Genomic DNA, 22298 nt, shown 5'->3' with positions numbered 1-22298 from the left:
AGCTCTGAGGCTATCTTACTCTTTTAAAAACTACCAAAGGATATCAATTCTAAAAACACTCCCAGCTTCTACCAATCCAACCTATCCCTCACTCTAAACTATAAGAATAGCCCCATGAAATCTATTTTGCAGGGTATATCATATTTTAAAAATATTTAAATTCATTGAATCAAGGATAAAATATCAATGAAAACCTCATGAAGTTATTATATGTATATGGTTCTGCTAATGTGGCTGGAATAAATAAATTTGTATTGTGTTTAGTAAGTGCATGGCAATTCTAAAATGTCCTCTGTTTCACATCAAAGGTGAAACAGAATGCGTGTGAGGATGGTGGTCAGTACACATGTACACTGTAAGCAACAAGTAAGGGCATTCTGACTTTGAAGAGTCTATGAAACGAGGGTTTGCTTTATGGGGATATGGGAATAGCCATCTTTTCTCCATTCTATAAAATCTAAATCCTTCCCTGTAAAGATCACCACTGTCCATGAGTATGCTCACTCAAGTAGTGCATTGCTCTCCCCATGGTAGCTAATCAGAACTCACTTCCCTTTAGAAGAAAATGCCCTTGGCCCATTTCTTGTTTATATCATAACTTCTACTAATAACTGGTAAGCAAATTATAAAGTGTTTCTCAAAAACTGCATCCCTATATATTATTTACCCTGTACAACTTTAGTTTTTTTGTTGCTTTGTGCTATTTTTGAGACAAATTCTTACACTGTCAATGAGACTGGCCTTAAACTCATAGCAATCCTTTTTCCTCAGCTTCTTGAACGCTGGGATTACATGTGTGAACCATAGATTTTTGACTATTGTCTCTAATCAAGAGTTTTGATTCTAGATACCCATGCGTGTCAGAAGACTAATGATGACATTGAGGTTACCATTGTACCTCTAAAACTTCTACGTACTAGGTTAGTACCTCAGAAAGAACTTGTTTGTTCCTAAGAGAAAACTTTACAAGCAATATTCCAAATGCATGAACCATTCCTGAGATTAGATCTTGAATATGTAAGTAAAACTTAAATTTTGACAAAGCCGTTAAATCTTTGTAAAGTACATATATTTACCCACCTTCTTAATTGTTATTAAATCTTTGCATGAGTCATAATAGCATAAGTATTTAATCAATCAGTATCTTCCACTCCTAATTCCAGCAAGATTCTTTAATTCCTATACCTACTTTTTTTTTACTTTGTTTTATATTTCAAAGTCATTTGTAAAAATCATTAATATGATATCTGTAGTAATGTTACAGAGGGTAATAAAAAGCTTATCAAAGCTACAATACCCATTTTAAAATATAATTAGCTTCTACTAATTTCCCATGAATGTAGCAAGTGTACCTGTTAGCTCATGGAATTTGATACTAAGTCTCAATATAAGAGACTATTAACTATACTCAAGGCACCAAGTTTGCTAGACAGACAAACTGCACAGAAATACTCACAAGCAAAAAGTGCTAAAAATAGCCAACTACATCTTTCCAAATTTCTCATCAACTTTCAAACACTAGTTTAAGATTAAAAGCAATAAATTCCTTGAATGTTATCTGCAATCCTTTCTTGGATCCAATGCAGGTAGGAACTAACCCTAACTTGAAAGTCAAGGTACTCCTGTTGAACAGAGTCCCTTTAGGTCATAAGGAAAGCTCTTACATGGCAAGTTCCTAAGATTGTCACTTCCACTTAAATACAAAGAAGAAAACCTGACTCATCTACTAGACAACTAAAAACATACTGAACCCATGTCTAAGCCCTCTGAGCCTCCATCTTTGCTTGCCCCACTTTAATCAGTTAGCCTGTGTCATCCTACATGCACCAGTCTAAATGTTCTTGTGAACTCTTCTCTCACTGCCTCCACCTGAATTAACCATCTTCTGTCCTTTTCACACGTAACATCTATCAAAAAGACTTCCTGGTGTGCCCACTTTATCTTTTCTCTCCTTTACAACTAAAATATCTGCTCTATGTTAAAGTACTTAATATGTTAAGTGAGTTTGCTTGGTTGGATATATATATATATATATATATATATATATATATATATATATATATATATATCTGCTTCATTGTTGGGAGCCAAATCTCAGGGCTTGGCATGAGATCCTAGGCCGTGCTTGGCAGGTCACATAGTTAACCTTTACATAGCAGCTCCTTAGAACCTCAGCTTAAGAAAAGAAACAACTTAACCTAGTCCTCCACCCACAGGCTCAGTCACCTAAGCAACCCTTCCTGGACCTCTTACCCATAAACTCTTTACCCTGCCAAACATCCTCTTTGTGGCTTCCTAATATCCTGCCTATACTAACACCTGGTGTGCAAACAACCCATTCTGCCCCTCCCCATATCCTGACTATATAAGCTAGCCTAAGAAAAGTAAAGTTTGCCACTTGATCAGAATCCTGTCTTGTGGTCGTTCTTTCTGCATCTCTTGTCCCCATTCCCTATCCCTGACTCTCTTGCCCCAGGTTGACGTCCTGCAGGACAGGACACTTCATAGAAAAACAATCATACTTCATAGGCCTTCATAGTATAAAGTTTCATTCACTTATGAGATCTGTAAAAGAACTAAAAAAGTTATGCTTTTTTTTTGCTTTTTTTAATACCAAATTTTAAAAAGAAACATATTTGCAAGATTATCAGAGAAATTCTTTCCAGCCTAAAACTTTGCCCACACCAGCCCTACACTATAGAGCAGTAGTTCTCAACCCCCTTTGGGGGTCAAATGACCCTTTCACCAGGGGTTGCCTAAGACCATTGGATATTTACATTATGTTTCATAAGAGTAGCAAAATTACAGTTAGGAAATCGCAATGAAATAATTTTATGGTTGGGGGTCACCACAGCATGAGGAACTGTATTAAAGGGTCTCAGCACTAGGAAGGATGAGAACTGGTACTGTAGAAAAACATTTTACATGTCACTATGGGCAATAAAGTGCATTTCAACATCTCCAGTAGAGCAAAACAAAGATGGAAACAGTCTAAGATTCAGGTTCAAATGCTGTTCAGATACAAACCCTTTCCTATGCAAGAACCATTTTAGCTTAAATGCTTTAATAATTCACTAATAAAGCATAAATAATAGATAATACTGCAAATATTAAAATACCACTTAAATTTCAAATTTCATGGCAAAATGTACATATACATATTAAGCGTTTACATTTATTTACAAATTACAAAAGGGCAGCTGGAAACAATAGGAGAGACAAGCAGACTATCCAAGAGCCTTTACCTTATTGATTCTTCTCTTAAGCATGCATGATTAAAGCAGTTCAATTCCCTTCCAGCACAAAGGGGACCAACACCAGGACAGGGAAAACAAAGCTATTTTGAGCAACCCAGAACCAAGCTGCCAAAACAAAATATAGAGGACCCACAGTCACACTGGAGTCACTAAGAAGTTCCTGTCCTCTTGTCTCATGTTGAGTGTGTACTTCCTGGTAATGTTCCGACAAGTCAATAGCAGTTACACATCTTTTCATACACAATGGGCAGATGAAACCCTGTGAAATAACAACTTTTAGTTTGTTTTTATATGACAAAGCATGAACATGCAAACAAGAAGAAATTAAGCGGTCTTTTCGTTATGGGTTAGGGACGGTTTCAAGGTGTAACTGCAGAAGGTGACAGGTCGATCTGAAGCAGAGCTTTAAAAGTTAGTTCCCATCATCACATTAGACATTTTCTCTGACTCAGTTGTTCAGTGTGGCACCCAGATGCTTTGGCTCAAATACTCTGGTTTATGCATTTTAAATTGTTTGTTTATGGCCTTTGCCCAAAGTTATCTGAAACCCAGCAGTGGCAAGTTAGGTCTTATTTTAGATCAAGAAGTTCTAGCCTGTACAATGCCCTTATGTGATATTATGTTCGCAACAAAGAAATTGTCTTAAAGTAATTTTTAATCTTCATCGTGTTCCACTTAGCAAAGAGCACATCTTCTCATATCAATAATCCCATTGTATTATGCTTCTTTCTGATTCTCTGGGATAAGTAAGTCTGTGTTGGTTTAAATAAGAATTTGACCCCATAGGAAAGTATATTTGAATGCTTAGTTACCAAGGAGTGACACTATTTGAGAAGGATTAGAATTAGAGGTGTGGCCTTTTGAAGGAAAGGTATCATTTGTGGTGGGCTTTGAGGTTTAAAAAGCCTATGCCAGGCCAGTTTCTGTCTCTCTCTCTGCCTACAGATCAGGATGTAGCTCTCAGCAACTGTTCCGCTGTCTACCTGTGTGCCACCAAGCTCCCTGCCATAATGATAATGGACTGAAACTCTGAAACTATAGGCAAAACCCAATGAAATGTTTTCCTTCATGACAGTTGCCTTGTTCATGGTGTCTCTTTACAGCAACATAACATTAAGACATTTCTCTTTTTTCCTGTTTAATTTCAGGTGATGAAAAGCTAACACAACATGTAAAGCACACATATTACCCAGTACAAAGGAAACACTTGGTAAATATTACCTAGTTCCACCACAATTATTCTGTGCATGTGCATGTAATGAACACGAGTGTATGTGTAAGGGTGCATGTAGAAATCAGAAGAGAACCTTAGGTGGCATTCCTCATCATTGCCTCTTTTTTTTTTTTTTTTTTTTTCTTGGAGACAAGGTCTCTCACTAGCCTAGAACTCACCATGCAGACTAAGACTTTGCTGGCTCTCCAGCATACTCTTGGGACTGCCTGTCTTACTTCCCTACTGCTGGATTTACAAGCATGCATCACTACCATTTTACTTAATATTCTGGTGATGGAACTCAGTTCCTCCTTGCAAGTACTTTACCAGCTGAGCTATCTCTTCAAATTCCATTATTCCTTTGTTTATATCCCTTAAACAAATTATCCAGAGGGTAAAAGCAAGAAACACAAATTCACCTTTTCTTAACTGATCAAAGAGTTATTTTCCAGATATCCAAATCCCAACTATTAGAACTACAGAATAGCACTTCTTTAAAAGATAACTCTTGTTTGTTTTGCTTTCTTTGGGCCACTAAAGGTTTAGAGTATGTTATCCTCTACTGTTACATAACTGTTAATGGTAAATGTCCATCCCTATCATCTAGTCATTCATTAAAACACATTTGTTGTATGGTTACTTTGCTCCAGCCATTAGATGTGGTGCTGAAAACACAATGAAAGAGGCAAACTCTCCAAACTCAAGAAGCTTACAGGCTTCTTGAGTAAGTACCAAGATAATTATTTTAGACTTCACAAAACCAGAAAATTCTACTGAATCTACATTCCAAACATACCCATAGTCTCATCCCCTCGACTGTCACACCCTGAGGCCAGGATGATCACACAGGACACAGATGGCCCTGTGCTCCCAGCCTTCACACCACTAAGTTTATTGTCAACACAGCAAGCTACATAGAGTATTCTATGGCATGCATAGTATCTAATCTTAACATTTCCCTACTCAAGTTTCTCCAGGGGCTTCTCTACCTCACAGAGACTCAACCACTAAATGTGTACAAATGTCTACAAAGCCTGCAAGAGGTAGGCCTGATTCCTCACTGAGCTAATCTGTGATCAGCTCTAAATCTAGATTCTAGAGCTACACTAGCCTCAAAGCTGGTCTTCACCATGCCAGACATGCTCTTGGCTTGAAGAATTCCTATGTGTCCTACATGTTTAGAACATCACTAGCACCAGAAACATCCTCAGTTCATTCCTTCACCTTCTTCAGTTCTAAGGCATGCCACCCCACCCACTTTACACTGGAGAAATCTTCAGTGATAACTACATAAAACTACGGCTACACAAAAGATGTTCTGTACCTTCTTTCCTACTCTGTCAGTAGCACCAAGTTATTTAATCTGGTACATTTTTAAACTATTTTGGTTTTTGACTGCCTGCATAACAAGTACCAGGCCAGCCAGGGGCACAGAGTGAGATCTGTATCATGAAAAAAAAAAAAAAAGAAAGAAAGAAAGAAAGAAAGAAAGAAAGAAAGAAAGAGGGGGGATCAATATGAACATATGCAAATATCTTCAAAAATTAACAAATAAAATCCAACAATACATTAAAATAGTGGTAATAACACAACATTGCCAAGTGAGACTACAAATACCTTATGAATACAAAGGTATAGCAATATTATTTTAAATGCATGTACTTTATCACAGAACAAAGGAAAACCTCCTATCAACACGTCAATACATGTAGAAAAAGCATTCTGCACAAGCAAGATGCATTCAAAGAGGAAAGGTGAAGGAGAAAGGGGAAGACAGCAAGGCAGTATATACACTAATGTGGTATTTAGTAGAACTGTGGACAGCAGGCACCTTGCTTTGTTCCTGGACTTGGAAGATTAACTTAACATTTAAGGCTTTTACCTTAACATTTAAATGATGGCAACCACAGGTTTTCTTTATCTCTTTTTATTACTTGCGTCTTAAAAATAAAAATAGCAATCAATTTAAAAGGATTTGTAACTGAAGTTAGGCCTATTCACATTTTCACTAGTTTTTAATAAGCTAACAAAGATACAATAAAATTTAGCAGGTTAGAAATGAAAACATAAAATGCTACAAAAAATATAACACATGATCTAATGTCTAATTAACACAGTTTATGATGATGCACACATACACATTATGTGTAAGTTTTTTATAAAAAGACTAAAATATGCTGGGTGGTGGTGGTGCACACCTTTATTCTCAGAACTCAGGAGGCAGAGGCAGGTAGAACTCTGTGAGTTCGAAGCCAGCCTGGTCTACAAAGCTACACAGAGAAACCTGTCTCAAAAATTCAAAAGAAAAAAAAAAGACTAAAATATTCTTCATTAAATTGAGATGACAACTGTAGGGAGCTGCAGAATACCGCACCCAAAAGATGGCGCCGGTTTCTGCCCTCCGCCAGCCTGACGGCTAGCGCTCTCTGTGGTAAACAACTCCAAATTTGGTAAAGGTCATGTATCCTCTTAATTCTGCTTGGAGACAACCTATCCTGACGCGCCACGTAGGGTTAGGTGATTGGTAGATGTAGACTATATCAGGCCCCGTCTCCCTCGGCCCGGGGCCGCCGCCGCCATTATACACTGTACAAAGCAAAGAGGTTCCCGATTAAACTGTGTTGAAGAAGATTCCTCGGTGTGGCGTCTTTCTTGCTGGTCAAGGGTGGACGCCGCAGACAACATAAAAAACAAACTAATAATACTTCAATTTTCAGTCTTAATATCCAATTTTTCAATATTACAACCAAAGTTGATATACTTGTATAACTATAACTCAACTCACATTTTAATAATACAACTTATGAGAAATTTCCCTGTAAACGAATTTAAGTTTCCAAACATTACCATAAATATTTGCTAATTTTCCCTTAAATAACAGTGAATTCTATTCTCTACTATATTTTCATACCTCTGAGGAACTTTCATTATTAACATCCACAGTATTTATAGAAGTTGCTGTTGAATCTACATCAGAACCTTGAGAGCCAACTCTCCCAGGAGTCTGAAACAGAGAGGAAAAAAAAAAATACATGTGAATATATTCATAAGCTGTGCAACAAAATAAACAATGACTTCAGAACAGGCAGCAGTACCAACAGTGTCCCTTCTGGAATACTGACCTGCATTCTCTGCATATCAGGATTTCTACATGCATTTTCAATTTTCATTCTTTTTAAATATAATATTTCATAACCTTCAATCCACTTTCATAAAACGTATTTAGTCACAATGATATCTCCAAGACAGGTAAAACAACTTGTCTCTATAGAGAAAATATTTAAAGCTGCTAAGTGACTTGCTTATGATGCTTGCTTATGACTGTTAAGAACCACTACCAAAAGTACAACAACAAACAGAAAAAAAAAAAACAGAAGCAGAACTAAAATGCTGACGTTGATTCCTCTTGCTCTCTTTACTACATAAATTCTAAGTACAGGAGTGGAATAAAATGCTACCCAAATCATCTATCTAGTTACCCATTCTTCTATCATTCAGACCTACCATTATCAGTCTGTCTCCAACACTTGCTATGATACCACCAAGAATACATTTCATAAATTAAATGTCTTTTTAGCCCCAGCAGTACTTTTCCCTTAACATTGTTTATTAATACCTACATGTTACAGTAAATTAATTTGAAATCTAGCAAAACACTAAAAAGAGATTCAAAGCACAAGAACTAACTCAATAATTGTCTGCAGACACACACACACACACACACACACACACACACACAGAGAGAGAGAGAGAGAGAGAGAGAGAGAGAGAGAGAGAGAGAGAGAGATTGCATGCTTCCCACTTTATCCAAGACTGAAGGAAGGCACAGGGGCTAAGAAGCCTGCCAAAGCCTCATGGCTAATAACCAGAGGAAAATGTTTTCATTGGAATTATGTGGTTCTGAATCTCTGTTCAATGTTGCTGCTTTGTTAGAAATCTCTGCAGAAATGTACAGGCACCCAAGACTGAGAACAATTCACTAAAAGTTTGCTTCAACACACAAAAATATACTTAAAATAAAATATATCAGATAGTCCACATTCCTTTTTATTTCCTTATTTATGAACAGTACATGATCAGTATACTTGATCTAAATACTAAATCTAAAATGAGCTCCTGCTTACCTGAATTTACCAGTTAAAACACTAAAATTGGATTATAAAGTATAAAAAAGCTGAAATCACAGCAGACAAGAGGCTGCAGCAGGGTTACTGCAAGTTACACATCAGTCTTGGTTACATATTGAGATCCACCTCACGTGCACGTGTGCATATGTGTGTATTTGTGTGTGTGTGCATGTGTGTATACATATATTATATATATATTCTTTCCCTATAAATACAATATGTATATGCATTTTAATTATAAAAGATCTATATAACAAAAACATTAAAAAGAAATACTTCAAAATGCACATAATGATTACTATAGCAAGAACAGCTACTACTGTACCCTGAGGCCTATGCAACTGATTGAAGAAAAGCAGAATTCTGGAAAATGTTAAAGATGAAATATGTAAAAGCTAATCTCTGGTCAAAGATAAAAGAAAATGAGAGGAGCTATACATAAGGAGTTCCCATTTAGTCATTAGTAACAAGACACAATATCCAAAATGAGGACTCTGCGGCTTCAGATAAACAGACAAACAGGGTAAGTCAGACATACATGGAAGGAGGCAGAGAGCTGATTCTACTACAGGACAGAATTGAAGGGTTCCAAGTTACTGTGCTTCATTTTCTCTTCAGGCTTGTATTTCTCAGAATAAAAACAGCTGTCTCTTTGACAGAGAAGAATTCAACAATTAAAAAAAAATAATAACATACTGGGAAAAAACTGTAAAATTACACACAAAGCACTGAATCTACTTGATTTACTCTCTGCCTACATGGCTCAGCAGGTCAGATGTAAGAACCCGAGCATCATTTTCTATCCTCAGTGTTGTGGTTGTCCTTTCTACTGGGAAACTACCCTGAGAAAGTCAGCTAAATACAGTTTAGGAAACCACCAAAGTAGAGTGGTACTAATGACAATGATGTCACTTTAGATTCTTGAAAGCCCACAGGGCTCAATCTGTTATTTCTGGTGTACCACACTAACACTCCATCATGATGGCTTTGTGATCTGTCCTTGGAGTGGGGTCAGATTTTGAATCTATAGCCTTCACTTTGCAGGGACAGTGAAGGAATTGAGATAATGGGAGGAGGCACAGTAGGTCTGTACCTGTTCCTCTTTCTTGCTTGTCTTCTTCTTTTTGTCCTTATGACCTGTACTGAGATGCCCATGTTTGTAGGGGGATGGGATAAGTTTTTTGTCTTGTGAAATCTCAGCTTCATGACTGTTGGGTGATTTTCCAAATGGCTCTAACAATGATCCCAAGCCTCTCTTCAGATGGTCATTCTCCCATTGATGAAATTTATCCTCTATGTCATGAGTATCTGATGACAGGCTCCAATATTCAGTGACATGTTTGGAGAAGGAAATTGGTGATTCCTACCTAGTCTTTGTCCCTGAGATACCTAAGTTATCCAAACTGCTGTCCATTGTCAAGTCAAGGGTTCCCACAACCGTCTGGTTCAGTAACTTGTTGTAAGGGCTCAAAGGGCCCAGAGAAACATTTTACTATAAAGGATACAAATGAACAGCAAATGAAGAAGGGTTTAAGGTAAGATCTGGGTGGATCCTGAGCAAAGAAGCTCTTGTCCCAGTGGAATTTGGAATATGACTCCTTACCAAGTAATGGAAGTGTTCAATAACTCAGACACTCTCCAAACTTCCAAATTTAAGATTTTTATGGAAGTTTCATTATTTAAGCATGATTGATTAAATCACTGTCATTAGTTATTAACTAAACCTCTAGCCCCTATTCATCATGAGGTTAGACGGTATAGCACAAAGTTTCAAATTAGAAGCTTTGGTTAGCAACTCTGACAACTGAAGTAGAGAACTATGGGTGTTTTCATTAGTTTGGCAATCAGCAGGAGAGCCTCAGGGCAACTCTCCATTCAGCCTACCCCTTGTATAATATGTAACTGCATAGTGGGCACACTAACCAGTGACAGGAACAGCCAGAGGAAACAAGATCTTTGTTCCTAAAATCTGCAAAACTGAAACTTATCTCATGACTAGGTGATAAGGATCAGACATGCCTCATCTGGCCCACCTGCAATGAGAACAGAATTGACTGCCCCATGCAAACCACCCCTAAATCCGCTTCTCAGCTCATCCTGTAGCAAGACTTCAGTAACAAGAGGATCTCTTAGAAAATACAACTTTCAGCAATAATTTTCTACTTCTACTTCTCCATCATTCCACCACACAACTAATTAGAAGGTTGGATATGGGGTTGGATGTGCCTCTAATCCCAACACTCTGAAGGCAGAGGCAGACAGATCTCTCTGGATTCAAGGCCACTTTGGTGTGTATATACAGGCCAGCCAGCAAAATTGAAACAGAAGGCACATTTCCTAGTTCATTTTATGATACCACAGTTACCTTGACACTGAGACTACATAAAGACACAACAAAGAAAGAGAATTACAGACCAATTTCCCTTATGAACATAGATTTGAAATTACGTGCAAAATGAATCCATGGACACATCAAAAAGATCATCCATCATGATCAAGTTGGCTGAGAGAGAGAGAGGAGAGGAGAGAGGACAGTGTGTGTGTGTGTGTGTGTGTGTGTGTGTGTGTGTGTGTGTGTGTGTGCTTTCTGATAACTAGCAGCTTTAAGTTCTGAGGGCAAAGAAGATAGAGAAAGCAGAGTGCTGATACATGTTATTGCAGTAGCAGCCACTTAAAAAGCATACACACACACACACACACACACACACAAATCCTCTAGTTGAGGGAAGCAATAGGCAGCCTGCAAAAATTACTGTAGCAACCAAGAACAGTCTAAAATTTTCTAACAAGTTACAGATTTCTCTATCTCTGCAGAGACAAAACTCACAGAACATGACTCCATTTGCAGCAACTCTGGGCCAGCTCAGGGTGCTTTCCCTCCCTATCAGGTGTGACAACTCTTCCCTGCTGGGTCCTACTTTTTCACATTTGTATAACTACACTCAAACCAACAAAGCCTGGCTGGAGCCCTGGTAATGCCATAAACTTGGACCTTCCAGAGCGAAAGAGTCAGGACTGCTGCTACAGGGGCCAATAGAGGAAAAGAAGGGAGAGAGAGAGCAAGCTCTCTACTGCAGCCAGGAGCTCCACTCTAGATGGTCCTCCCCTCTTCAGAAGAAGCAGAGTCCAATTCCCACTAGGCCTGCTCATAAGAGCAAGAAGACTGCCTTAAAGACTGGCCAGGGGTAGACTTGTTGGAGAATCCCTGAGCCTAAGGCTCTGCCTTGCTTAGGGAGCTTTCTCTGTTGGCTAGGCTAGGGGCAGAGGCCCCAGTACTACTTCAGCCTCCAAGTGCCTGCACTCCCTAGGCTGCAGAAGGGAATCCATCCTTGCAGCGGCTTCCAGGCTCCAAGACCTGCTTTCATATATTAATAAACGACTAAAGGAAGCAGCAAGATGGCTCAGAGAGTAAAGGCACTTGACATTAAACCTAACAACCTGAGGCCAATACTTGGGGCTCCCATGATGGTATGAAAGAAAAGAAACAACTCCTACAAGTTGTCCTCTGACCTGCACATGCACAACACGGCACACATCCATGTACATACACACACACACACACACACACACACACACACACACACACACACACACACGTAAAAAGGAGATTAATGACCTACTCCAAAAATGGTTTCTACAATTTGATTTTAATTTATAAGTTAAATAAAAAACTGGAAGTCTAAATGACAACTAACCATCTCATTTTGGGCATATTTATGTAAAATCAAGCTGTATTTACTGTTTGTGAGATGCTAGAAATCAATTCTCTAGTGAGAGTATAACCAAATACAAATAAAACATACTTTGAGTCCTGCTATTCAGTTACATAACTACAAACTCATATATGAACAAGCATGTTATTTATAACCAGTTAACTGGCAATGAATTAAGTGTTCTTCAATCTATACCAGTAGTTCTCAACCTGTGGGATCACAAGCCCTTTGGGGATCCAATAACCCTTTCACAGGGGTCACCTAAGACCATCAGAAAACACAGATGTTTTCATTATGATGATAACAGTAACAGAATTACAGTTGTAAAGTAGCAACAAAATTAGCTTTATGGTTGGGTGTCACCACAACATCAGGAACTGTATTAAAGGGTCATAACATTAACAAGGTTGAGAACTAATGATCTATACAATATAACATAATATCATTATTAAAATAAAACAGTTCAGCTAATAGTGAAAGTACTGACACTGAAAGATTAAGTAACTTTGAAGCAAGATCCTTATTACATTCATAGTGTATCAACTTCCTCTATATGATTTGTATTTTCAAAAGTTAGTTACATGGGAAACTGAGGGGTTTTTTGGTTTTTTTTTAAAGATTTTATTTATTTATTATGCATACAACATTCTGCTTCCATGTATATCTGCACACCAGAAGAGGGCACCAGATCTCATTACAGATGGTTGTGGGCCACCATGTGGTTGCTGGGAATTGAACTCAGGACCTCTGGGAGAGCAACCACTGCTTTTAACCTCTGAGCCATCTCTCCAGCCCCGGGAAACTGAGTTTTACACTAAATAAATGTCAGGGGTAGCTGACTGGGGGGAGTATTTTGTGTTAAACTAACAATAATAACAGCTAATATACCAAGTTTATAACAATCACAATCCCAACTACTTGTATAGCACTGAATTCTCCCAATGCTGAGTAAAGACAAAGGGTAGCTCTCATTTAGTCAAGGGAAATGTAAGGTCAGAGGTGCTAACTCAACTGTTAAGATCACAAATATTGGAACGGAGATGACTCTGTTGATAAAGATGCTTGCTGCCAAGCTTGTTGACCTGAGTCCAATCCCTGAAACTCATATGGTGGAATCAAAGTATCTACTGACTCCCCCAAGAAAATAAAGATCACAAACGTATTAATAAGAAGGGCTGAGATTCCACTTGGCTTCAAAGTTTACTTTGTAAATATTAAATGTCGTCTGTATCACACCCCTATGCTACTTGAAGTTTTTTGAACTTTTCAAATTTCATCGATTCCTATCATGTATTCTTATAATAAATAGTTTTATTATTTACAGTAATTTTAGCAACCAGTGTGAGGGCTCACAAATGTAATCCCAGCACTCAGAATCTGAGCCAGGAAAACTGCTGGGCATTTGAAGCTACCCCAGACAATATGGTGAGTTCTGAGCCACCTTAGGGTACAAAGTGAGATTTTGTTTTTTAAAAATTAATTAATAATATGACCTACCCCTTAAATGTATTTTGATATAGAGTGGTATAAAGCTGTGAATCTTTAAACTATTTTATAATATCATTTACCTATGAAAGCTCAAAATACCACTGAGACCCTGGAAAATGTATATGCTTGCATACTGATGTAAAACTTAACCATGGTCTGATATTAAAAACTGAGATGAGGAAAGTATGTGATTTTTGCTGAACTGCTTCACTGGCATGGCTCATGAATTCATGCATGCTAGAGAGCTCCATGTCCGTTCTTTATTTTATACAGCCTGGAAGCCCCTTCCCAATGACTGGACCCACCCACAGTCCAGTCATTAGGATGGGGTGTTCCACATCAATTAATTGAATCAAGACAATTTTCAGACATTCTCAAAGGCTAACCTTAGTCCAAACAATTCCTCAAAGCTGAGCTGGAAGGCTTGCCTCCTAGGTGTTCAGTTGACAATACTTACCACCATACTTAACAATCTTTTAAAACAACAAGGTGGGCCATAAGTATGGCTCAGTGTATAAACCCACTTGCTCCCAAGCCTGCTGGCCTGACTTTGATCCCCAGACCCCAAATGGCAGAGGGAGATAAATGTCTCCAAGTTCTCCTCTCATCTCCATATGCATACCACATGTGCTGGCTCTCTCTCTCTTCTCCCCCTCCCTCTCTAAATAAATAAATAAATAAATTTTTAAAATTTTAAAAACAAAACAAAAAGGCTAAAGAAATGCCTCAGCAATTAAGAGCACTAACTGCTTAATCATAAAGACCAGAGTTCAGATCCCAGCACCCATGCTAAGCCACTCACAAACAGTTGTAACTCCAGCTCCAAGAGCTCCAGCATCCTCTTCTGGATCACAACTATATACATTCACACAGACAAATACATACACATGTGAACATGCACACAAATAAATAAAATATTTCTAAAGTTCTTTGAAATAAACCATTTCATTGTAATGGATTCACAAAACAAACTTTTTTATAATTATTAAATAAGGTGCTAGAACATGCTATATAAAGATGGCAAATAACTATAATGAATTTAATTCTTCATTACTCTCTACTTCTTTTCTTCCCTACTTAGAGGATTAGTAAGTGTGCTTATTTCTGTTTTCTTACTCATTTGTCATCTCTCTTTAACATCCTCTTGAAAGTGACCTGAGTATGATTTAATTATCTCAGGAGCATTTCTCCATCCTTATTGAACGTGACTTCTCTTATAAATGTTGATTTTCAACATTTATATAGGTCTAATCCTTGTCTCCAAATGCAAGGCATGTATTTCTAGCTGTCCACATATCATCTTTCCACAAGTATGTCTAGACCCATAATTTACACTCATCCTCCTCTCAAATCTTTCTCCCTACTTTCTAACCTTAACCTGTGCATAGTCAAGCATCATCTCAGCTACTCAAGAGCTGGAGAGCTGGGTCAGTGGTTAAAGCTTATACTGCTCTTACAGAGGACCTGAGTCCCAGCACTCATGTAGGCTGCTCACAACAGCAGTTACAGGGGCAGTCCAATGCTCCCTCTGTACATATAATTAAAGTAATAATAAATACAATATTAAAAGCACCATCAATCCTACTGCTTAATTTTCTTGAAAAGTCAGTCTTTCTCTATCCCCAAAGCCACTCCCTGAATTTAAGCTGTCTATTCACTAGACTTAACAATCAGAAGTCTGTAAGTCCTTATTCAATGAAGATGCTTGCTCTAGAATCTTTTGTCAAGTGTACTTGCTTACCATGAACAAAGTCTGGAATTTGATCCTAGAATGACAAAATCAGGAAGGGGGGAAGGGAGGGAAGAGGGAAGGAAATGAAAGGAAAGAGGGAACAGAAGGAATTTCCATAAGAATCCCAAATGATTCCCATTTTAGGAAATAGTATAACTTTCTAGCTGGTCCTTCCCTTAATCCTCTCTACATAACCAATGAATATTCACATTACATTACTGAACCACTAAGCATCAAGCACTCTGCTAGATCGAACTAAAAAAGAAAAATCTCCAAAATTTAGGAGGGGAGAGAGGAGATAAATAAATTACAAAAGCAGTACAGTAATACTGGGAGTTAACTGTAGTCCAGCAGTTAAGCAGACGAGGTAGAAAGGCCTCAAAAGGAAAGCCAGTCTCAGCTCTACAACCATACAGGAAAGAAGGAAGAAAGATAGAAGGAAGTGGGGGAGAAAAAAGACGAAGGAAAGGGAAAGGAGAAATGTAGATGCTAAGGGTACGTAATATAATTAAGATCATATGATATTTGTCAAAATGTCAGATAGTATGGTGAGTGCTTCATGAACATTATTTCGTCTAGTACTATACAACACTGTAGGTAGATAGTGTTCAAGTTTACAGACACATCAACTAGCTATCAGAAAGTCTGAGCTTTTATACGAACTTACCATAATGAGAATCAACCCCAGAATTAAATTATTACTATTGTAATAGTTAAGTACTATGAGATGCTTTGAGAGAATAAAACAAAAAGTAAATAACACCTGCATTACTTAATTGAAAAAAAAAAAGAGTATCTGAGAAGACATGTAAGTTGTGAGAAACATGATTAGTGAGAAATGGTCAGGTCTGTATATGTACAGAGGTAAGCAGACAGAAGGTCAAAAGTGATAGGAAGGGACCAGAACAGTAAGGTCCTGTGTACAAGATTAAAAGTAGACATTTCTGTGGACATGCTATAAATCTGGATATGAAATATCTTGTAAAAACACTGGTGTGCTGACACTTTTGTCCCCAGCTGATGGTATTTAGAGGTAATTAAATCAAGTCACTAACTTCACAAATGGATTAACTCACAGCTGAAATATGTTTGCTGGGGATATGCTCTGATAGGTGACTTTTACCCCTAGCTTTTTCTGTCTCTGATGCTCTCTCTGTCTTTCTTTCTCTCTGCATAGTGACCTGAGTGTGCACTATGACGCAAGCAGCTCTGTTCCACAAGCCATTTCTGACATGTTGCACAGTGATGGGGCCAATTGTCAAGACCTAAGCCTCTGAAACTGTGGGCTAAAATAAATCTTTCCTTCTTGATACTGATTTTCTTAGGCATTTTGCCACCCTGACAAAAGACTAACCTAGGTGCTGAATTGTCACTTAACACGTTTAAATAGGAGAATGATTTGCTTTTAATAAAACTAGCTAGGAAAAACATCTTGGAAAGTTTCCTTGTTGTGGTTCCTTACTGCCCAGTATAAGATCAAAAACCTTCCCTCATGTTCCCACACTAAACTGCTGTAACTACTTCCCTCTGCATGCAGAAATGCAGTCCTTCTAGTCTGTGAGGCTCTTGAAAACACTTGCTTCTGTCTCCAAAATGCTCTTTTCTCCCTTTTGTAAGCCATTCAATTCTGTCTCAGGGAAGCCTCAACAACCTCCGCTCCTTTCCCTGTCCCACCCTAAACCCTGCACACATTACTACTTTGTCTTCCGAGCTTCCAAACTCTTCCTCTGAGGAGCCTCACTTTGCACACACTGCTTTACTATTAAACGGTCTGTCTCCTCCATTAAAAATCAATTTCTTCATCTCGGGTTTTATCAGTAGGCGTTGGCATAGTTGTAAGAGCAAAGAGTCAAAGTTTAACAGAATGTTACAGAAATGCCAGTGGTCTAAGGGTTCACCAAAAAAGAAAAAGAAAGAAAGAAAGAAAGAAAGAAAGAAAGAAAGAAAGAAAGAAAGAAAGGAAGGAAGGAAGGAAGATAGAAAGAGGAGAAAAAAAGAAAAAGATAATGCCTTAGTCTATGTTTTGCTAATATAGTTGAGGATGATACAAAACAAAAGGAAAAATGGTTTTAAAGGGGTTTGAGGTTGCAGACAGATGTCTCAGAGGCTAGATTAAGGGTGCCTGCTATCAAGCCTGATAACTTGAGTTCCATCCTGGAACCCATGTGTAGAAATAGCATCTACTCCCAAAAGGTGTTCTCTGGCCTCCACATGTGTGTTATGGTGCTTGAGTCTACACACACACACACACACACACACACACACACACACACACACACACACACACACACACTTACTTTTTTAAAGAGTAAGGTTGGCATCTGTCCTGAGATTCTGGGAGTCTAAGAACAAAATGTCAGCACCCTTGCTGCCCAAGTATAGCAGAACAGCAGGAGGTGCCCACCTTCCTGCAGCAAAGGCCACATGAGAACACTACACCCAGGAAAGCTCCAGGCTCACTCTGAGCAAACCAATTCCATTCTCCTGTGTTTTGTTTTTGTTTCTGATATAGGCTCTTACTATATAACATAGGGCTATCCTCTAACTCAATATGTAGCCCACAATGACCTGAAACTTGGTCTTTCTGCCTGGGCCTGCAAGTGTAGCCTAACCCAGCCTCTTGAGAAAGCCATTAATCTATTCCTGATGGCAGTATTCCTGTGACCCAATCACCTCCCCAAAGCCCCACCTCCTAACACCAACACAGTAAGAATCAAATTTCAAAATCAGTTTGGGTAGGGACAAAGCACATCCAAACCACAGGACAGAACAATTTAAGTGTTCCCTAAGAAATTTGCAATGTATAATTATAACAACAAAACAGGTATTTTATTATCAATATTTAATATTTACAAAGAGCTCCAGAAAAATCAAGTTAACCTGCCCAAAACCATGCTTAGCTGTAGGGTGGAGATACCAACCCAGGTAGGCTGACAGCAGAGTTCATATTACCCCCTACCCACTACCCAACAAATACCTTTTTCTTTTTCTTGAGATACTGTCTATGTTGTATAGACTGGACCCAAGTCCTGGCTCAGACTTCACATTCTCAACAGTGAATCACACTGCACCTTTAACTCAAACAGACCAAACAGAAAACTTTGTTGGAGCCCTGGATCTTATATCTTCTGTATTCTAAATATACAGAGGAAGAGGAGGAAGAACACATAAGGAAGGATCAAGAGCCCAAGACCAGCCTGAGCCACAGACCAAGACACTCTCTCAAAGCAAAAAAGAAAAAAGAAAAAGAATCGAATGGTACACATATCAAAAACTACACACATACAGAGAGAGAGAGAGAGAGAGAGAGAGAGAGAGAGAGAGAGGGAGGGAGAGAGAGAACACCATAGTTACTGCTTTTCAAAAATTCACTTCAATAAATTAGTAATTACTTCATCAGACTTAAGCCCCCAGCTGATCTGAGAAACTCCTCCTGGCATATCACTTTAAATATGGTTCTCCCAAATGTGTACTCCTGTGGCTCCCCATGGATTCCCTCCTTGTACTTATCCAAGTGACTCTTCAGGCAATCCTCTCTTCCACTGAAAAACAAATCCCACAAGGGTTTGTATCTGTTCTAGTCACTGTGTCTGGCACACAAGGTAGGCCTACAGTAGATATACAGGAAACAGCTTCGCTTGAATGAAGGCCTCCCCAATTCATCACCTCACTTCTCTTCACACAGTGATCACCCTAAAGCAATGATAACTACTTATTGCCTAAAATGAAGCAATCTCTCCTGTCCTTTTCTGCTTCTGTTTTCCTATAACTTTAATGTGTACACAACATTGGCAAATCCATGTTCCTAAAAGAATCCTCTCACTGCCTATAATTTCCTACTATATCCCAAATACATTTTTCCATTTAATAGAACATTGACTTCCTCTTCTTACAGAATAAAACTGAGGGTTTCAGTTGTATGCTGCAAGGAACAAGCAAAGAAACGCAAGATCTTGAACTCAAAGAAAATTCCCCATTAAAAAGAAGCCAGTGTCATCAGAGAAGGCATTGGTTTCAGTGCTCGGTACAGTGGAAACATGCACTATTTTTTAAGCCACAAAGTCAAAGCACTCAAAAACGAGCTATGGGTGCACAGGAACAACCATTAGGAAACCCAAATGCTCAAATCTAGAGCAGAACAAGCATCCAAGTAGCTAGTACACTGATGACATGTCAATTGCTACAGTATTAAGTGCAGCACTTCCTATCCAAAAGAAAGGAGGAGGAAGGATGGAGATAGAGGAAGGAAAGGAAAGGGAGGCAGAAAGGAGAGTGATGAGTGTGGGAAAAAGCTGGAGAGGACAAATCATTATTTTGTAGTCATCATACTTGACTAGATTATGCAAGAACCAACAATACATGCTAAGTCTAGAGGGAATTTTTTGATTAGGGGGAGAATACACTCCAAGTCTTAAGGTATCCCCCAAACTACTTATTGGTTGCAAAAGAAGAAAAATAATGATAATTAGTGTTGTACAGTGGAAGAACTAAGCAACACTTACTGAGATGTAGCTCAGTAGAACACTTGCCCCAGGTTAGATCCTTAACAGCAAATAAACAAATACTTTTGTAGAAAAAAAAATAGTATTACCTATGAATGTCAAAGGGACATTATGAACTTTCAAATGTGATAACCTGAGGACATAACATTCCTTAGCATAACAGTATCCTTGCCAAGAAGCAAAATTTTAATCTAAGTACAAGCAAACATTAAATGCGACATGAAAACATTCCAGTTTAAAAAGAGGAGAAAGAAAAGAAAAACTACTGGGGCTGGAGAGATGGCTTAGCAGTTAAGACCACTAGCTGTTCCCCCAGAGAACCTGAGTTCAATTCCCAGCACCCACATGGCAGCTCACAGCTATGTGTAACTCTAGTTCCAGAGGATCCGATATCTTCATGTGCATACAAAAAAGTTAAATAAATTATTTTTAAAAAAGAAAATCATACAGGAAGGTACTGTGGCTTAAATGTATTCCCCAAAGGTCACATAAAAGCTTCATCCCCAGTACAATACTTGAAGGTGAGGCCAATAGGTCATGAGAGCTGTCTTCATGAATAGAATAGATCTCATTACTGCAAGAGAATGAATTGTTAGAAAGTGTAGGTTCCCCCTCTCACTCCTTCACTCTTCCATTCTCTTTCTTTTCCACATCTACACCGGATAGCACAGACATAAAGTTCTCACCAGATGCTGAGTGCCTCAATCCTGGAATCCCAGTCTATAGAACTTCAAGGATCTCTTTCAGTAAATTTGTCTTTATAAATTATTTTGTTACAGCAACACAAAACAACTAAGGGGGAAATGTGTTTTTAAAACATGTTATAAATACAAGTAAACACTGTGGAAATATCCCAGATTAAAAGATATCAAAGAAGAGCCAGAAAAGATGGTTCAATAAGTACTTGCCACCAACCCTAATGACCTGAGTTCAAACGCTGGGACCCACACAGGTGCAAGGGGAGAACCAATTCCTACAAGTGGTCCTCTGGCCTCTACATAAGGAACACTAAATAAATAGTGTAAAAGCCAAATAAAAGAGATCAATATAATGTGACAAATAATTTTAATCGCTTAAAATATAAAATCTTACTCCAGTTCCAGTAACAAGAGTAGGAGGATCAATATTGAGAAATATTTATTTTCTTCTTTGAAGTTTTCAGAATCAATAAAGCAAGAACGACCCTCAACTGACCCCCCCCAAAAAATAGTAAGTGAAAAATGGAGAGGAAAGAAAAAGTAAGAGAAGTAAGCAAAGGTTAAAGCAAATCAGGTAAAATACTAACAATACTCAGATACGGGTTGTCTTAGTTACTGTTCCATTGCTGTGAAGAGACAACACAACCAAGGCAACTTATTAAAAAAAATATTTAATTTGGGGCCTGCTTACAATTTCAGAAAGTGAGTCCATGACTCTCATGGTGGGGCACAGCAGCAGGTGGGTAGGCACATCTGATCAGCAAGTTGGAGACAAAGAACAGAGAGACTGGACCTGGTGTTGGCTCTGAAACCTCAAAGTCCACCCCCAGTGGCACACCTCCTCCAAAGGCCACACCTCCCAGTCCTTCCCAAACACTCCATCAACTGGGAACCAAACATTCAAAAATATTAACCTATGGGGCCATTCTCATTCAAACCACCACGTGGGTAAAGAATATAAGCGCACTCTTTTCATTACTTTATTCTCCCAACTTTTTCTAAGTTCAAAATCAATTTCAAATAAGAAGTTAATGTAGTATGCAGACATCCAACTACTTGTTCTGTTCAAAATGGCTGAAATGTGGTTTGCTCAAGTTAAGATATGCCATTAGACCTAAGTGTACACAACATTCCAAAGACTTAAGAATGAAAAATGCAAAATCTTCATAAGTTTATATGGTTCATGCATAGAAATAGTTCAAATATACTAGCTTAAATAAATACTTTCAGCTCACATGACTACTACCAATCTTGGGTCACAAATGATCATGATTGCATCGAACAGAGCTGACCCATTCAACCTAGTACTTTACACTTTACAACTTGCTCTCAGAACCTTTCTGCTGTGAGTACACCTCTATCTCTAAGACACGTGGTTTTAAGGAACTTACAGATAAAGACTATGCCTATTCACTGCTGTCTTGAGTATCTAGCACATAGCTAGTGTTACAAGTACTGCAACTTATTGTTACTGTGTTCCAAGAAAGAAATACCAATAAGAGGGGAATGAATCTTCACCCTTTCTAAATCTTTGCTTACATCATAACTGCTCTCCTGCCATAAAACTT

General features: G+C 38.3%; 1 protein-coding gene across 3 annotated transcripts in view; it reads right to left on the bottom strand.

Moving 5' to 3' along the window:
- LOC100758601 (early endosome antigen 1) overlaps positions 1-22298 on the bottom strand; it is a 90915-nt gene that overhangs the window by 64257 nt on the left and 4360 nt on the right. For 2 of the 3 annotated variants that reach the window (XM_035450476.1, XM_035450477.1), the window contains exons 1-2: positions 7593-7613; positions 7382-7474 (exon numbers count right to left, since the gene is read on the bottom strand). In XM_035450476.1, coding sequence (XP_035306367.1) covers positions 7382-7474; positions 7593-7607 — 108 coding nt within the window. In that variant the 5' untranslated portion in view covers positions 7608-7613. Of the gene's footprint in view, positions 1-7381; positions 7475-7592; positions 7614-22298 lie in introns of those variants that run through there. The other variant, XM_027394125.2, reaches the window with a different exon arrangement.

This window comes from Cricetulus griseus (genome assembly GCF_003668045.3).
Source record: "Cricetulus griseus strain 17A/GY chromosome 1 unlocalized genomic scaffold, alternate assembly CriGri-PICRH-1.0 chr1_0, whole genome shotgun sequence".
Taxonomy (NCBI): Eukaryota; Metazoa; Chordata; class Mammalia; order Rodentia; family Cricetidae; genus Cricetulus; species Cricetulus griseus.
This window is presented reverse-complemented; position numbering and strand designations above follow the sequence as displayed.